At 39.7% G+C, this 12,731-nt stretch overlaps 1 protein-coding gene across 7 annotated transcripts in view; it reads left to right on the top strand.

Annotated features, from left to right (window-relative positions):
* Positions 1–12,731, top strand: part of vwa3a (von Willebrand factor A domain containing 3A) — a 44,895-nt gene that overhangs the window by 17,353 nt on the left and 14,811 nt on the right. For all 7 annotated transcript variants that reach the window (XR_010899013.1, XM_067423865.1, XM_067423843.1 and 4 more), the window contains 7 exons: positions 1,929–2,067; positions 3,039–3,142; positions 3,245–3,325; positions 3,442–3,539; positions 5,957–6,076; positions 10,948–11,022; positions 12,302–12,443. Coding sequence is in view for 6 of the 7 variants with exons in the window: in XM_067423865.1 (XP_067279966.1) it covers positions 1,929–2,067; positions 3,039–3,142; positions 3,245–3,325; positions 3,442–3,539; positions 5,957–6,076; positions 10,948–11,022; positions 12,302–12,443 (759 nt within the window). In the remaining variant the exon portion in view is untranslated. The remainder of the gene's footprint in view (positions 1–1,928; positions 2,068–3,038; positions 3,143–3,244; positions 3,326–3,441; positions 3,540–5,956; positions 6,077–10,947; positions 11,023–12,301; positions 12,444–12,731) is intronic.

Below are 12,731 nucleotides of genomic sequence, written 5' to 3'. Positions count from 1 at the left end.
GGCCTGGTTGAGTTAGTAGTGTGATAAAACTTGCGGTTATGCGGTTAAATATAATTTAAATGTACTAAATTGCGTCTTCATCATTATAAATGTAATCATAAATATACACTATATTGTCAAAAGTTTTGGGACGCCTGCCTTTACATGCAACCTGAACTTTAATGCCATCTCTTTCTTAATCCGTTGGACCACCGTTTGCAGTTATAACAGCTTCAGCTCTTCTGGGAAGGCTTTCCTCAAGGTTTAGGAGTGTGTTTATTGGAATATTAGACCATTCTTCTAGAAGCGCGTTTGTGAGGTCAGGCACTGATGTTGGACGAGAAGGCCTGGCTCTCAGTCTCCGCTCTATTGGGTTGAGCTCAGGACTCTGTGCAGGCCAGTCAAGTTCCTCCACACCAAACTCACTCATCCATGTCCTTATGGACCGACGCTTTGTGCACTGGTGTGTAGTCATGTTGGAACAGGAAGGGGCCGTTCCCAAAACGGTTCCCACAAAGTTAGGAGCATGAATTTGTCCAAAATAGTTTATGCTGAAACATTAAGAGTTCCTTTCAGTGGAACTAAGGGGCCAATTAAGCCTATCCCCTGAATAACAACCCCCTCCACCAAACTTTACAATTGGCACAATGCAGTTCAACAAGTACCGTTCTCCTGGCAACACCAAACTCCGACTTGTCCATCGGATTGTCAGACTGAGAAGCGTGATTAGTCACTCCAGAGAACACGTCTCACTGCGCTAGAGTTCAGTGGCGGTGTGCTTTATTCCACTGCATCCGACGTTTTGCATTGCACTTGTGATGTAAGGCTTTGATGAGCTGCTTGGTTAATGGAAACCCACTCCATGAAGCTCTCTACACACTGATATTGAGCTCATCTGAAGGCAACATGAACTTTGGAGGTCTGTAGCTATTGACTGCAGAAAGTTGGTGACTCTAGGGCGGCAGTGGCTCAGTGGTTCATGTAGGTTGTCTACAAACCGAAAGGTTGGTGGTTCGATCCCCGGTCCACCTGACCAAGTGTTGAGGTGAACATGAGCAAGACACCTAACCCCAGCTGCTCCCGACGAGCTGGATGGTGCCTTACATGGCTGACATCGCCGTCGGTGGGTGAATGTGAGGCAAAAATGTAAAGCGCTTTGGATGGCCATAGGGTCTGTTAAAAGCGCTATATAAATGCAGTCCATTTGACCATTTACTTCTGCGCACCTCAGCATGTGCTGACCCCACTGTGGGATTTTACTTGGGATACCAATTTGTGGCTAAGTTGCTTTTTCCAGTTGCTTCCACTTTGTTATAATACCCCTTACAGTTGACCGTGGGATATTTAGTAGTGATGAAATTTCACAAATGGACTTATTGCACATGTGTCAACCTATCACGATCCCACGCTCGAGTTCACTGAGCTCCTGAGAGTGACCCATTCTCTCACAAATGCTTTTAGAAGCGTCTGCATGCCTAATGCTTGATTTTATATACCTGTGGCCATGGAAGTGATTGGAATAACTGAATTCAATAATTTGGAGGGGTGTCCCAATACTTTTAGCACTATAGTGTATTTAAAATACACTACATACACGTTTCAATAGAAAGGGCATTATATTTATGTAAGTATATTTTAGCTTACCATAAATGTTATTAGTATATTCAGCAGCAATAACACAATAGAAGTGATTATGGAAAATAACATGTAATTAAGTGTCTGAAAACACAGTTTGACCCCAAGTTAGAATTAAGAATGCTAATGAATACCTGAAATTAACTTTAAGAAGTATATGTCCACAAAAACATGGCATTGATATGGTACCATGTTAGTACCATGGCACTTTTTGTTCATAAATGTATACGTTTATAAGTTTCTCCTATGATGATTGAACCGATTGCGAGATCTGGAAACATTTTGACTTTCAGTCTAATCTTCTAACTCTCCAGATCTCCGCGGGTTTGGACAGTCTTGCTCTTTCTGACTGCAGTCCTGTAAGTCCTGCTCTCGGTGCTCCGCTGTGCTTCAGACCCACAGGTCCAGCGCCCCAGACCTCCAGTGAATGGCTGAAGACCCACGGCCTGAAGGGTATCTGCCATGCCTAGCATTCTCAAACTTCTGTAATGTTACATACGTTCTGATGCATGAAATGTATAAATGAAATTTATAAAAGACGTACTGTACTGTTCAGAATATAAGATGATGCATTTTTCTTAGAAAAAATGGGTTTGTCTTATTTTCAGGGTCTTGACTTTTACGTGTCAATAATACACCTGCAACAATATGGTGGAGCCAAATCCGCGTAAAACGAGTGTGCCAAGAAATACAGTGTGTCGGAGTGTAATTTTAGACGATTGCAAGTGCAAAAAGACTTAAAAACACAAACCGTCAAAGAGCAGCTGGCAGTATGACTGTCATGTTTGCGTACTTTCAACGAACGTGATTTTAAAACATGACACGGTACCCAGATCTCACTTCTACTGTTAATGTTGGTTGGTTGTATGGGTTTTACTATGATATTGATTTTTATAAGCATTTTTTACATTTTTAAGCATTTTATATAAATGTTCTGTAGAAAATACAAGATTTGGTCTTCAAAAAGCTTTGAAAAATCTTGAAAAAGGGGGTCATCTTATATTCGTAACAATACGGCATATAGGGCCAATTGTGATTTAATGTTGACTTTATCAAAAAAGTAAAGAAACAGACGTGCAGACAGTCTTTTCTTCCCTTTATGTTACATACACAGTATCTGAATATATTATCAGGTTATTGAGTGTCAGTTATTTTGATTAAGGGCACATAGATTAAAAAAATAGTGATGTGTATGAATAAATCACTTAATAAATACTGCAATATTCCATAAAAAACAACAAATGTCAATTTCATTACTTTAAGATGCTCTAAATGTTTTCAATAGTCTGCACTATAATTGCCAAAAAGCACAGTCTGACAGATATATTCACTGCAGCATGTGTCAGTTGAATCGCGAGTGTGTGTCTTGTGCGAGTTCTGTTGATCAGAGTGGTTAGTCTTGGCTTACAGTTGTGTTCCTGCAGCTCTGAGGCTGGATCTGTATCAGCTCCTGGCTCGTAATGCCTATTCTCCACAAGAGACATTTGTGCCAATCTTGGGGAAGACTGTTTCCGCTACAGTTCATGAGGTGATGAACATGTCCTGCTGCATTTATGGATCCAGTTTGAGTCCCATCTGTTGACCTGTACAGCAGACTCCCTGAAGTAACTCTAGCTGTGTTCGTCTGCAGCGGGTCATGGTGCAGTTTGAGTGGCATGATGGGACAGTCAAGAATTTGCATGTCGATCTTCCATCACTTCAAAAGTACCAGGTAAATTCCATACAAAACTGCATACAGCACCAATTAAAAAAAAATTAAACTATCAAGTGTTTGTCCAAATATGCGGAATCTGTGATATTTCACTTAATTTTGTCTTTCATGTGCAGAAGCGGCTGATGAGTGCGGTGCGTCTGTTTGAAAAGAGAGTTGAGTGGCTGAACGGGACGGCCAGCCGGCAGATATGGGGAACCGTGTGTGAGCAGAGGTGAGAAACTTTACCCCAGAGACAGTGTGTCCTAATGCTTTCAGTAGCACCCTGCCCAGTGGACTTCACAAATCATAGAGAGCATATCTCTTCTGAGGGGAACTGTACACTCTAAAAACTTATACTATGATTTACTCAATTTTTTAGTTTGCTTTACTAAAATTTCTTGTTTGTTGATTTTCGTTGGCTTGTAGTCAGTGATTTCCGGTTTCAGTAGCGATGTGTCATGTGTTTTAAAATTGGCTCAAAATATTAAACATGTTTGATATCCTCCGACTGGATGGAATCAAAATCTGAAGCTAAAAAATTGGAGTCTATGGCCATGATATACTACGCGATTTTTCATGGAATCTGTCGGCTCAAATCTGCAGACTTTTGTCAACTAGCGTCAACTAGTTCAGATTCTAAATCGGGGGGAAATCGGGGCAAAAATCGGGTAGTGTATTCCAGCCTTTAGTTAATTTCTTCAGTGTGTGTTAAATATTAATAATCTTGATTTTAATTAAGTAATATTTGAGGTTCTTGCAACAGATCAGTTTAATTCTCCATTCTCAAATATTTTGAAATAAATTTCACAAATGTATTAAGTATATTTAAAATAAATAATTGGTTATTTGAATACTAAATTATTTTAGTGAAAAAAACTTAAATATAACTATAAATTATAGACAAAATTAACTGTTGGATTTTTTTGTCAATTATTTTGGTATGTTTAACTAAAACCATCAAGTAAATGATATTGAGAGATTTTATTAAGTTAATAAAGTTAATTATTACTGTGATATTTACTAAGCCACTGAATTATTTTTTAGAGTGTAGATGGCATAGAGAAGAATTTACATTGATACCCCTTGTTAAAATTAAGTGCACTTAAGTATACTTTAAAAAAAGTACTTATTATGTAAGTAATATACTTTAAAACATACTTAAAGGTGAACTATGTAGTATTTTTGCAGTAAAATATCCAAAAACCACACGGCCAGTGTTATATATTTTGTTCAGTTGAGTACTTACAATATCCCAAATTTTTCCAACTGTTTGTAAATAATGAGAAAATTGCTATTTTAACTAAGGACCGGGACGTTTCAGCATAGCGTTTGAGGGAGTCGCCTGTCAATCGGGTCATATCTGCGTTACCCTCGGTTTTATTCTGTCATCATTTACTGACCCTCAAGTCGTTCCAAACCTGTATACATTTCTTTGTTCTGCTGAATACAGAATGTTTATAATCAAGCAGATCTCGGCAGACACTGACCATAGTATTTTTCCCTAGTACAGCAGCAAGTGAACATTTTGTCCTCAAAGTTGATGTGTTAGAAGCAGGAAAAATGGCCGAGTGTAGGGATTTGAGCGAGTTTGACAAGGGCCAAATTGTGATGTCTAGACGACTGGGTCAGAGCATCTCCAAAACTGCAGCTCTTGTGGGGTGTTTCCCGGTCTGCAGTGGTCAGTATCTATCAAAAGTGCTCCAAGAGGAACAGTGGAGAGCCGGCCACAGGGTCATGGGCGGCCAAGGCTCATTGATGCACGTGGGGAAACAGTTTTCCTGGTGTCTGTGGCCTCTTTCAGCAGATAATGCTCCTGACACAAAGCAAAATGGTTCAGGAATGGTTTGAGGAGCACAACGAGTTTGAGGTGTTGACTTGGCCTCCAAATCCGCCAGATCTCAATCCATTCGAGCATCTGTGGGATGTGCTGAACAAACAAGTCCGATCCATGGAGGACCCTCCTCGCAACTTACAGGACTTAAAGGATCTGCTGCTAAAATATAGGTGCCAGATACCACAGCACACCTTCAGGGGTCTAGTGGAGTCCATGCCTCGACAGGTCAGGGCTGTTTTGGCAACAAAATGGGTACCAACATAATATAAGGATAGGTCATAATGTTATGCCTGATTTATTATCTGCAAGATCTTTTTTTTTTTTTAAATGCACTTCTTTTTCACAAGTGACATCACTTCAGAGGACGTAGAGGGGACATGATTTATGTTCAGACATGCAGTCTGCCAGGTTTAGGGAGCAGTGAACATTGCTGGTTTAACTTGAGGACTTGAGTACTAAAACTATTCATTGTACAAAAGTAAACAAAAATGACCTTAAAATCAATCATGGAAATGCATTAATAATCTCATAAACTGCACAGAAGCAACAACAGCAGACGTGTACTTTACAGGCTTGATAGTTTGAGTGCTTTTTAAATGCTCTCATCAGCCAATAATTGAAAAACGGCCCCATACCAAACACACTGCGGTCAGCACAAACAATGTTTATCCCTGTAAGATAAACTTGAGTATTAGTGCATATTGATCCTTGTTTGCCGGCCTTTATCCTTTGTGGAAATCCATTAAGTGGCCTGACTGATGTTGGGTCAGGAGTGTGTTTGCGTGTCTCAAATCTCTCTGTCTCTCTCCGTGCAGGGTGCAGGTTCTTCTGGACATGTCTGGGATGAACACACACTACCAGCTCCACATCCAGCACGCCCTCCGGATACTCCTGCAGGAGCAGCTGGCTAATAAACACAGCTTCAATGTCATTGTGTAGGTCAAACTCACAGTCGGGTGTTTTCACTTATTTATAGTGTGTGACAGATTATGATCTGCTTTGTCATTTGGTCCCAAAGTCACCTTTCTACCTAGAACTGAATTTATATCCTGAGATTTTCCTCTATATTTACAATACCAGTCAAACGTTTGGACATGACTCACTGAAAACCTTTTAATCTAAAGATGGATGCTTAAATTCTTGACGTTATACAATACTGTATACAAATATAAAATGCTATTTGTGAATTTCTTTACACAACTAAAATGTACAACACGAAGGCTTTATTCGTCTTTAAAACACAAAGGTCCATTCTTTAAAAGCCCATGCAACCAAAACATTCAAGCTTCAAAGACTTTGTTAAATTAATGTAAAATAATCGAGCAAAACAATTCAGAACCAATGATGTTTGTACACGTCAAGCAAGTACAAGTGAGCTGACATTGACCTTATAATACAAGCTGAAATTAAAGCCATCTTGTCTCTTCTGAAGACTTGGTCTAAACCGCTCGGCTGGCCTTGATTTAACATTTTTAACATAATTCTTATACTTTCATTTGTGCTATTTTATAGTTTTGGTGCCATTATTCTAAAATGTGGACAAAAGCGAAACTAAAGAATTAATAACATATTTTTCTTATAAGAATGTACTCCAATATTCAGTGCTTCTTTCAACTTCAATTCTGTAAATCAACAATCGCAGAAAAAGCCGTTGTTTAAACCACTTTAATACAGTTAAGAGCCCAACTAATGCAAACACTGATCCCCATAATGGTGACTTCAAACTTTATTATTTGTAATAAAACATCCAAACCTCTGTTATTTCTCAATAGGAGCTTCTGTAGACGTATAACAGACATAAGTCAGTCTGGTTAGTCTTAAGTAATTGATTACCAAAACTGATGTTTTGCATTGGGGTGTCAAAGAAGAGCCTGCAGAAAAATAAATCAAACACAAAAATGAACATTTGCATCTAGTCATCTATAGACCAGGGGTGTCCAGTTCTGCTCCTGGAGGGCCACTGTCCTGCTGAGTTCAGCTCTATCCCTATTAAACACATCTGAACTAGCTAATCCAAGTCTTACTAAATGTACTAGAAACTTCTAGGCAGGTGTGTTGAGGCAATTTGGAGTTAAACTCTGCAGAGCACTGGCCCTCAGGACCAAGTTTAGACACCCCTGGTCTATACTTTAAATTAGCATGATATGCTCATATTATTTATTTGTAAATCTAGAGCATAACATCTCACAGAGGTGCATTCGGTACTTTGCATAAATGCAAATGTGCACCTTTCAGCTAAAAAATGGGCCTGTGCGTGACACAACTGTGCCAGAGCAGCAGAATTGAGGTGCAGGTACAAGCAGGACTGGACCGGCTATAAGGAGCACTGGCACTTCTCAGTGGCTTGGTCGACTCGTGGTCCAGCTGTCGATCCCGAATTTAGATGCTAAGTCAATAAACAAAGGTTGTAATGGGAGAAAAATACATTTTGACATTATCTGGCCAGCCTATTTAAGCTGTTGTGGATCCTGACAACATAGACAACAGTTCTGAAAATATGAACTACACTATATTGCCAAAAATATTGGGACCAAATCAATGAATTCAGGTGTTTCAATCATTTCCATGGCCACAGGTGAATAAAAACAAGCACCAATAGGCATGCTTCTGCAAACATTTGTGAAAGAATGGGTGGCTCTCAGGAGCTCAGTGAATTCAGGCGTGGGACCGTGATAGGTTGTCCATTTGTGAAATTTCCTCACTATTAAATATTCCATGCTCAAGTCACGAAGTGTTAGGTCACGCATAATGGACGAGTCTGGGTTTGGTGGTTGCCAGGAGAACGGTACTGCATTGTGTCATGTGTAAAGTTTGGTGTGTGTGTGTGTGTGTGTGTGTGTGTGGGGGGGGGGGGGGGGTTATGGTCTGGAGCTGTTTTTCAGGGGTTGGGCTTGGCCCCTTAGTTCCAGTGAAAGGAACTCTTAATGCTTCAGCATACTAAGACATTTTGGACATTTGCATGCCCCTAACTTTGTGTGAACAGTTTGGGGACGGCCCCTTCCTGTTCCAACATGACTGCGCACCAGTGCACAAAGCGTTGGTCCATAAAGACATGGATGAGTGAGTTTGGTGTGGAGGAACTTGCCTGGCCTGCACAGAGTCCTGAGCTCAACCTGATAGATCACCTTTGGGATGAATTAGAGCGGAGACTGAGAGCCAGGCCTTCTCGTCCAACATCAGTGTCTGACCTCACAAACGCGCTTCTAGAAGAATGGTCAAAAATTCCCATAAACACACTCCTAAACCTTGAGGAAAGCCTTCCCAGAAGAGTTGAAGCTGTTATAGCTGCAAAGGGTGGGACAACTCCATATTAAACTCTACGGATTAAGAAAGGGGCGTCATTAAAGTTCATGTGCATGTAAAGGTAGGCGTCCCAAAACTTTTGGCAGTATAGTGAAGATAATATAGTAGGCAGCAGATAGGGTGGTATAGGTGCTAGTCCATCTTCATCAACATATTTTTGTTAGCTGGGTCTTTGAGGAAACCAAAACGGTTCTTCTATGACACTAGAGCCTTTTTGACATCTTATATATACTATCTTTAACAGTGTAAATTTGTAATGTTCTCTGCTGTGTACACATACATGCGCGAATCCATCACGTTTATAAATCAGTTAATGTACAGAATCCTTTTTGCATCGTCGCGCACACTTACACAGAGGAAATGAAGGCATTAATGGGCCAGTATAAAGCCTCTGTGCCATTTATCTTCAACAGTTGTCTGCTCCTGTTTTAGCATAGTCATGAGCGATCTACTTTAGTCTGGCATGAATAGAAATCTTAATAGATTTTGCCTGGGAGCGCGTGCAGCGCACATACCTGCTCTTAATACTGCGGAGCAGCTGCACGCTTCACTCCAGAGCATTGCTTCAGGTCACATGACTCCGGCCTTACCTTGAGGAACACTGACACTCCATTACTTAATGAAGAACCTATTAACTTTATGGTGGAGCCACATTTACATACACACGTCGTATGTGTTATCATGTGGATCATTCGGGTTCTACTTTGAACTCTGTTAACATTTACTTGTAATTTCCATAGTATTTCTATAACTTGATAGTTTATATGGCTAATTAATGCCCAACAGGATTTGAAGCTAGCTAGACAATTAGATTATTTATACCATCCTTTTTTATCTAATAGAGCGTTGTGATGATGATGTATTTTTGTAGGTCAACCCATAAATTAGCTTCACCATCATCAATCCAGCTGACAAAAATATCTTCTAAGAATGTTTTTGGTAACATTCACATTAAGTTATTTCTGAATGTTCTGTGAACATTCAAACCGTCCATTTTGTCAATTTTTAAATTCTTGGTTCTTTCAAACATTAAGGGTACATTCCATTTTATCACTCTTCAAACATTACGAGAACGTTACCTGTTCTCTGAACATTCCGAAACAAATCAAAATAAATAAATGAATTATTGTTAAATAATGCCGATTCGAGGTGGTAATGCGGCCACTCTGTGAACCCTTAGGTGTGCATTATTTTTTGAATAATTCAATGGCCCAGAGTAAATTATTTTGCTTATACTACGGTTACCACACCTCAAATATTTGTTCAGATGATGTATTTCAAAAAATGTGTCAGGTTTTTGTCCTTAAAACACTCTTGCGTGCAGGACTAATTTCTAACGCATCTAAAACCAAGATGCTAATTCCGAATAAGTTTTGGTTATTTTGCTGTTATACTGTAAAGTATAAAATTTCCTGTAGCTTAACCAGTAGAGGTTGGCGCTAGCAATGCCAAGCTCATGGGTTTGATTCCCAGGGAAAGCAAGAACTGACAATAATGTCAAAAAAACCCAAAAAACAATAGTGTACCTTGAATGCAATGTAAGTCGCTTTGGATAAAAAAAAAAGCGTCTGCCAAATGCGTAAATGTAAATGTAAAGGTTTTTGAAATAACTGAAATCATTTGGCATAGTGATATAAAGCTGTAATCTTTAATCTCTAAACTTTAGCCGTGTGTTTCCCTGACAATAATTCCACACCTTAGAACCAACCAATCAGATTCAAGCATTCAACAGCCCCATACATTGATCATGTTTTTGTGCTGACCTTTTGAGAACATTATACCTTTGAACAAACGTTCTACTAATGTTACATGAACGTGTGTTCATAACTTTGAGAGAACCGTGCCTGAACGTTATGAGAACATTCCCTGTTAGCTGGAAAGTCTTTATTTATAGTTTATAGGCGATTATGAAGACAACGAGTCTGTGAAAGTGACCTCTTTGGCTGATTACTTTTAATGACAACCTCTTTAGTCCCATTTAGACACTTGCTAGCAACCACCTTTTACAAGACAAGCACAAATCACAAGAGGCTCTCACAGATGTGTTTTATGTTGTAGAATAAAACGTGAAAATACCTCGAGCTTGTGTTCACCACACATTTTTTTCTTAAGCATGTAACCAAAAACACATTTAAAAACCCATTGACTTCAGGACGATGGAACCGGAAGTGCTAAAATGCAACATATTTCCGAGCTTTGGCTTCATCCCTGCAGCACTCTATATATTAACAAATGTGACCAGTCACGGAAAGTAGGAACGCAAGTCGATTCTGCGGCGTTATTCACAGATTCTGAAAGTGTAGTCTCCAAGCTTTCCAACGATGTGTAACACATGATAATAATTGGGGACGTTGTGGCCATTTGAATGTAGGCATTTAGAAAAGTTTAAAGGAGAGAGAACAGCCTGATGCGATGAGGATCTGAAGTGAACTGTATAACAGGATTCGTGTATCTGCATGTATAGCATCCACTCTGTGTGTGATCTTGTCATTGTTCTCCGCAGTTTTGGATCAGATGTCAAGTCATGGCAGGAGAAGATGGTTCCCTCCACCCATGAAAACCTTCAAGCTGTTTGGCAGTAAGACGAGAGGATGTGCTTTTGACTTCACAGTCTGTCGTGGTGTTTGCTCAGGCATCACTTTAGGCACTTTTATCACACTCAAAAAAATCATCAGGTTACTAAACAAATGAGTAATTACTGCATTTTGCCATAGTCATTTCGTTGTGTTCACTTAGTCTCACTGCATTTCAGTGACTGAATATTTCAGCCTAGCACCTGTTTTTGTTCCCAAGTTCAGTTTAAGTTCATCCCAAAACAGTAAATCTCCGAAGGCTGTGTGCATTTCCTAATATAGCCTGTTCTGCTTCTTGAGGTCTAAAGTTTAATTGAAGCCTTGTAAGAGAGTGTCTTTTGGTGATAAATCGTACAACCTTCTGAGACCTGAGTGTGTGTGTGTGTGTGTGTGTGTGTGTGTGTGTGTGTGTGTGTGTGTGTGCTTGTTTTTGTGACCTATCAGGACAAAAATGTGTATAATAACATGTGTATGACATAGGTATTACAGAAAATGGTGACATATCAGGACATTACCCCATGTCCCCACTTTTCAAAATGCTTATAAATCACACAGGATGAGTTTTTTTGAAAAAGTAAAAATGCAGAATGTTTCCTGTGATGGGTAGGTTTAGGGGGCAGTGTAAGGGGATAGAAAGTACGGAAAACCATTACGCCTATGGAATGTCCCCACAATTCACAAAAACAAACGTGTGTGTGTGTGTGTGTGTGTGTGTGTGTGTGTGTGTGTGTGTGTGTGTGTGTGTGTGTGTGTGTGTGTACTTATATTACATTGTGGGGACAAATGTCTCCACAATGTAATATAAACCTGAGATCACCAGCCAGCAGTCCCCACAATGTATGGATTCATAAACATACTAAATTATGTTTTTATTTATTTTTTTATGTAAAAATGCAGAATGTTTCCTGTGATGGGTAGGTTTAGGGACAGGGACAGTGTAGTGGGATAGCACTGCAAAAAATGCCTTGTTTCTAGTCCAAACATCTAAAACTTCTTCAAATAAGACAATACATTTAAAGATATTTACTAGACAAGCAAAAGGAATTGTCTTGTTTTGGGAAAAAATAACTCAAGATTAAGATTATTTAACTTACCCCACTGGCAGTATCTTAATTTTGAGTCATTTTTCCCCAAAACAAGACAATCATTTTTACGTGACAAAAATACTAAGTAAGAAAAGCATTTTTTTTCAGTGAGAATGTACAGTTTGTACAGTGTAAAAACCATTACGTCCCCACAATTCACAAAAACACAACGTGTGTGTGTGTGCGTGTGTGTGTGCAGGTGGATCCAGACGTTAGAGTGTGTTGGAGGTCGTGAGACTCTGGCTGCTCTACGGCGCGCTCTAGAGGAGGAACCGCAGGATGAAGCAGAGCTGACTCACGGTGTTTACCTCCTCACCACCGGCATGCCAGATCAACACATGGTTAGGCGCACATTCATGGTTCTGTTTAATCGCACGTGAGACAATTCCTGTCCCACACCCTGTGCACTGGGTGTGGATTTGCCATCTACCCAGCTGACAAATGTGTTATAAGAACATTTAGCTAAAATTCCCATTAAAGGGACAGTTCACCCAAAAATGAAATGACCCCATTGTTTACTCACCCTCAAGCCATCGTAGGTGTATATGACTTTCTTCTTTCAGATGAACACAATTAGAGTTATATTAATAAATGTCCTGGCTCTTCCAAGCTTTATAATGGCAGTGAAT

The sequence above is a fragment of the Pseudorasbora parva genome, chromosome 2 (genome assembly GCF_024679245.1).
Source record: "Pseudorasbora parva isolate DD20220531a chromosome 2, ASM2467924v1, whole genome shotgun sequence".
Lineage (NCBI taxonomy): Eukaryota > Metazoa > Chordata > Actinopteri > Cypriniformes > Gobionidae > Pseudorasbora > Pseudorasbora parva.
The sequence above is the reverse complement of the archived record's forward strand: the minus strand, read 5'-3'. Positions and strand labels throughout refer to the sequence as shown.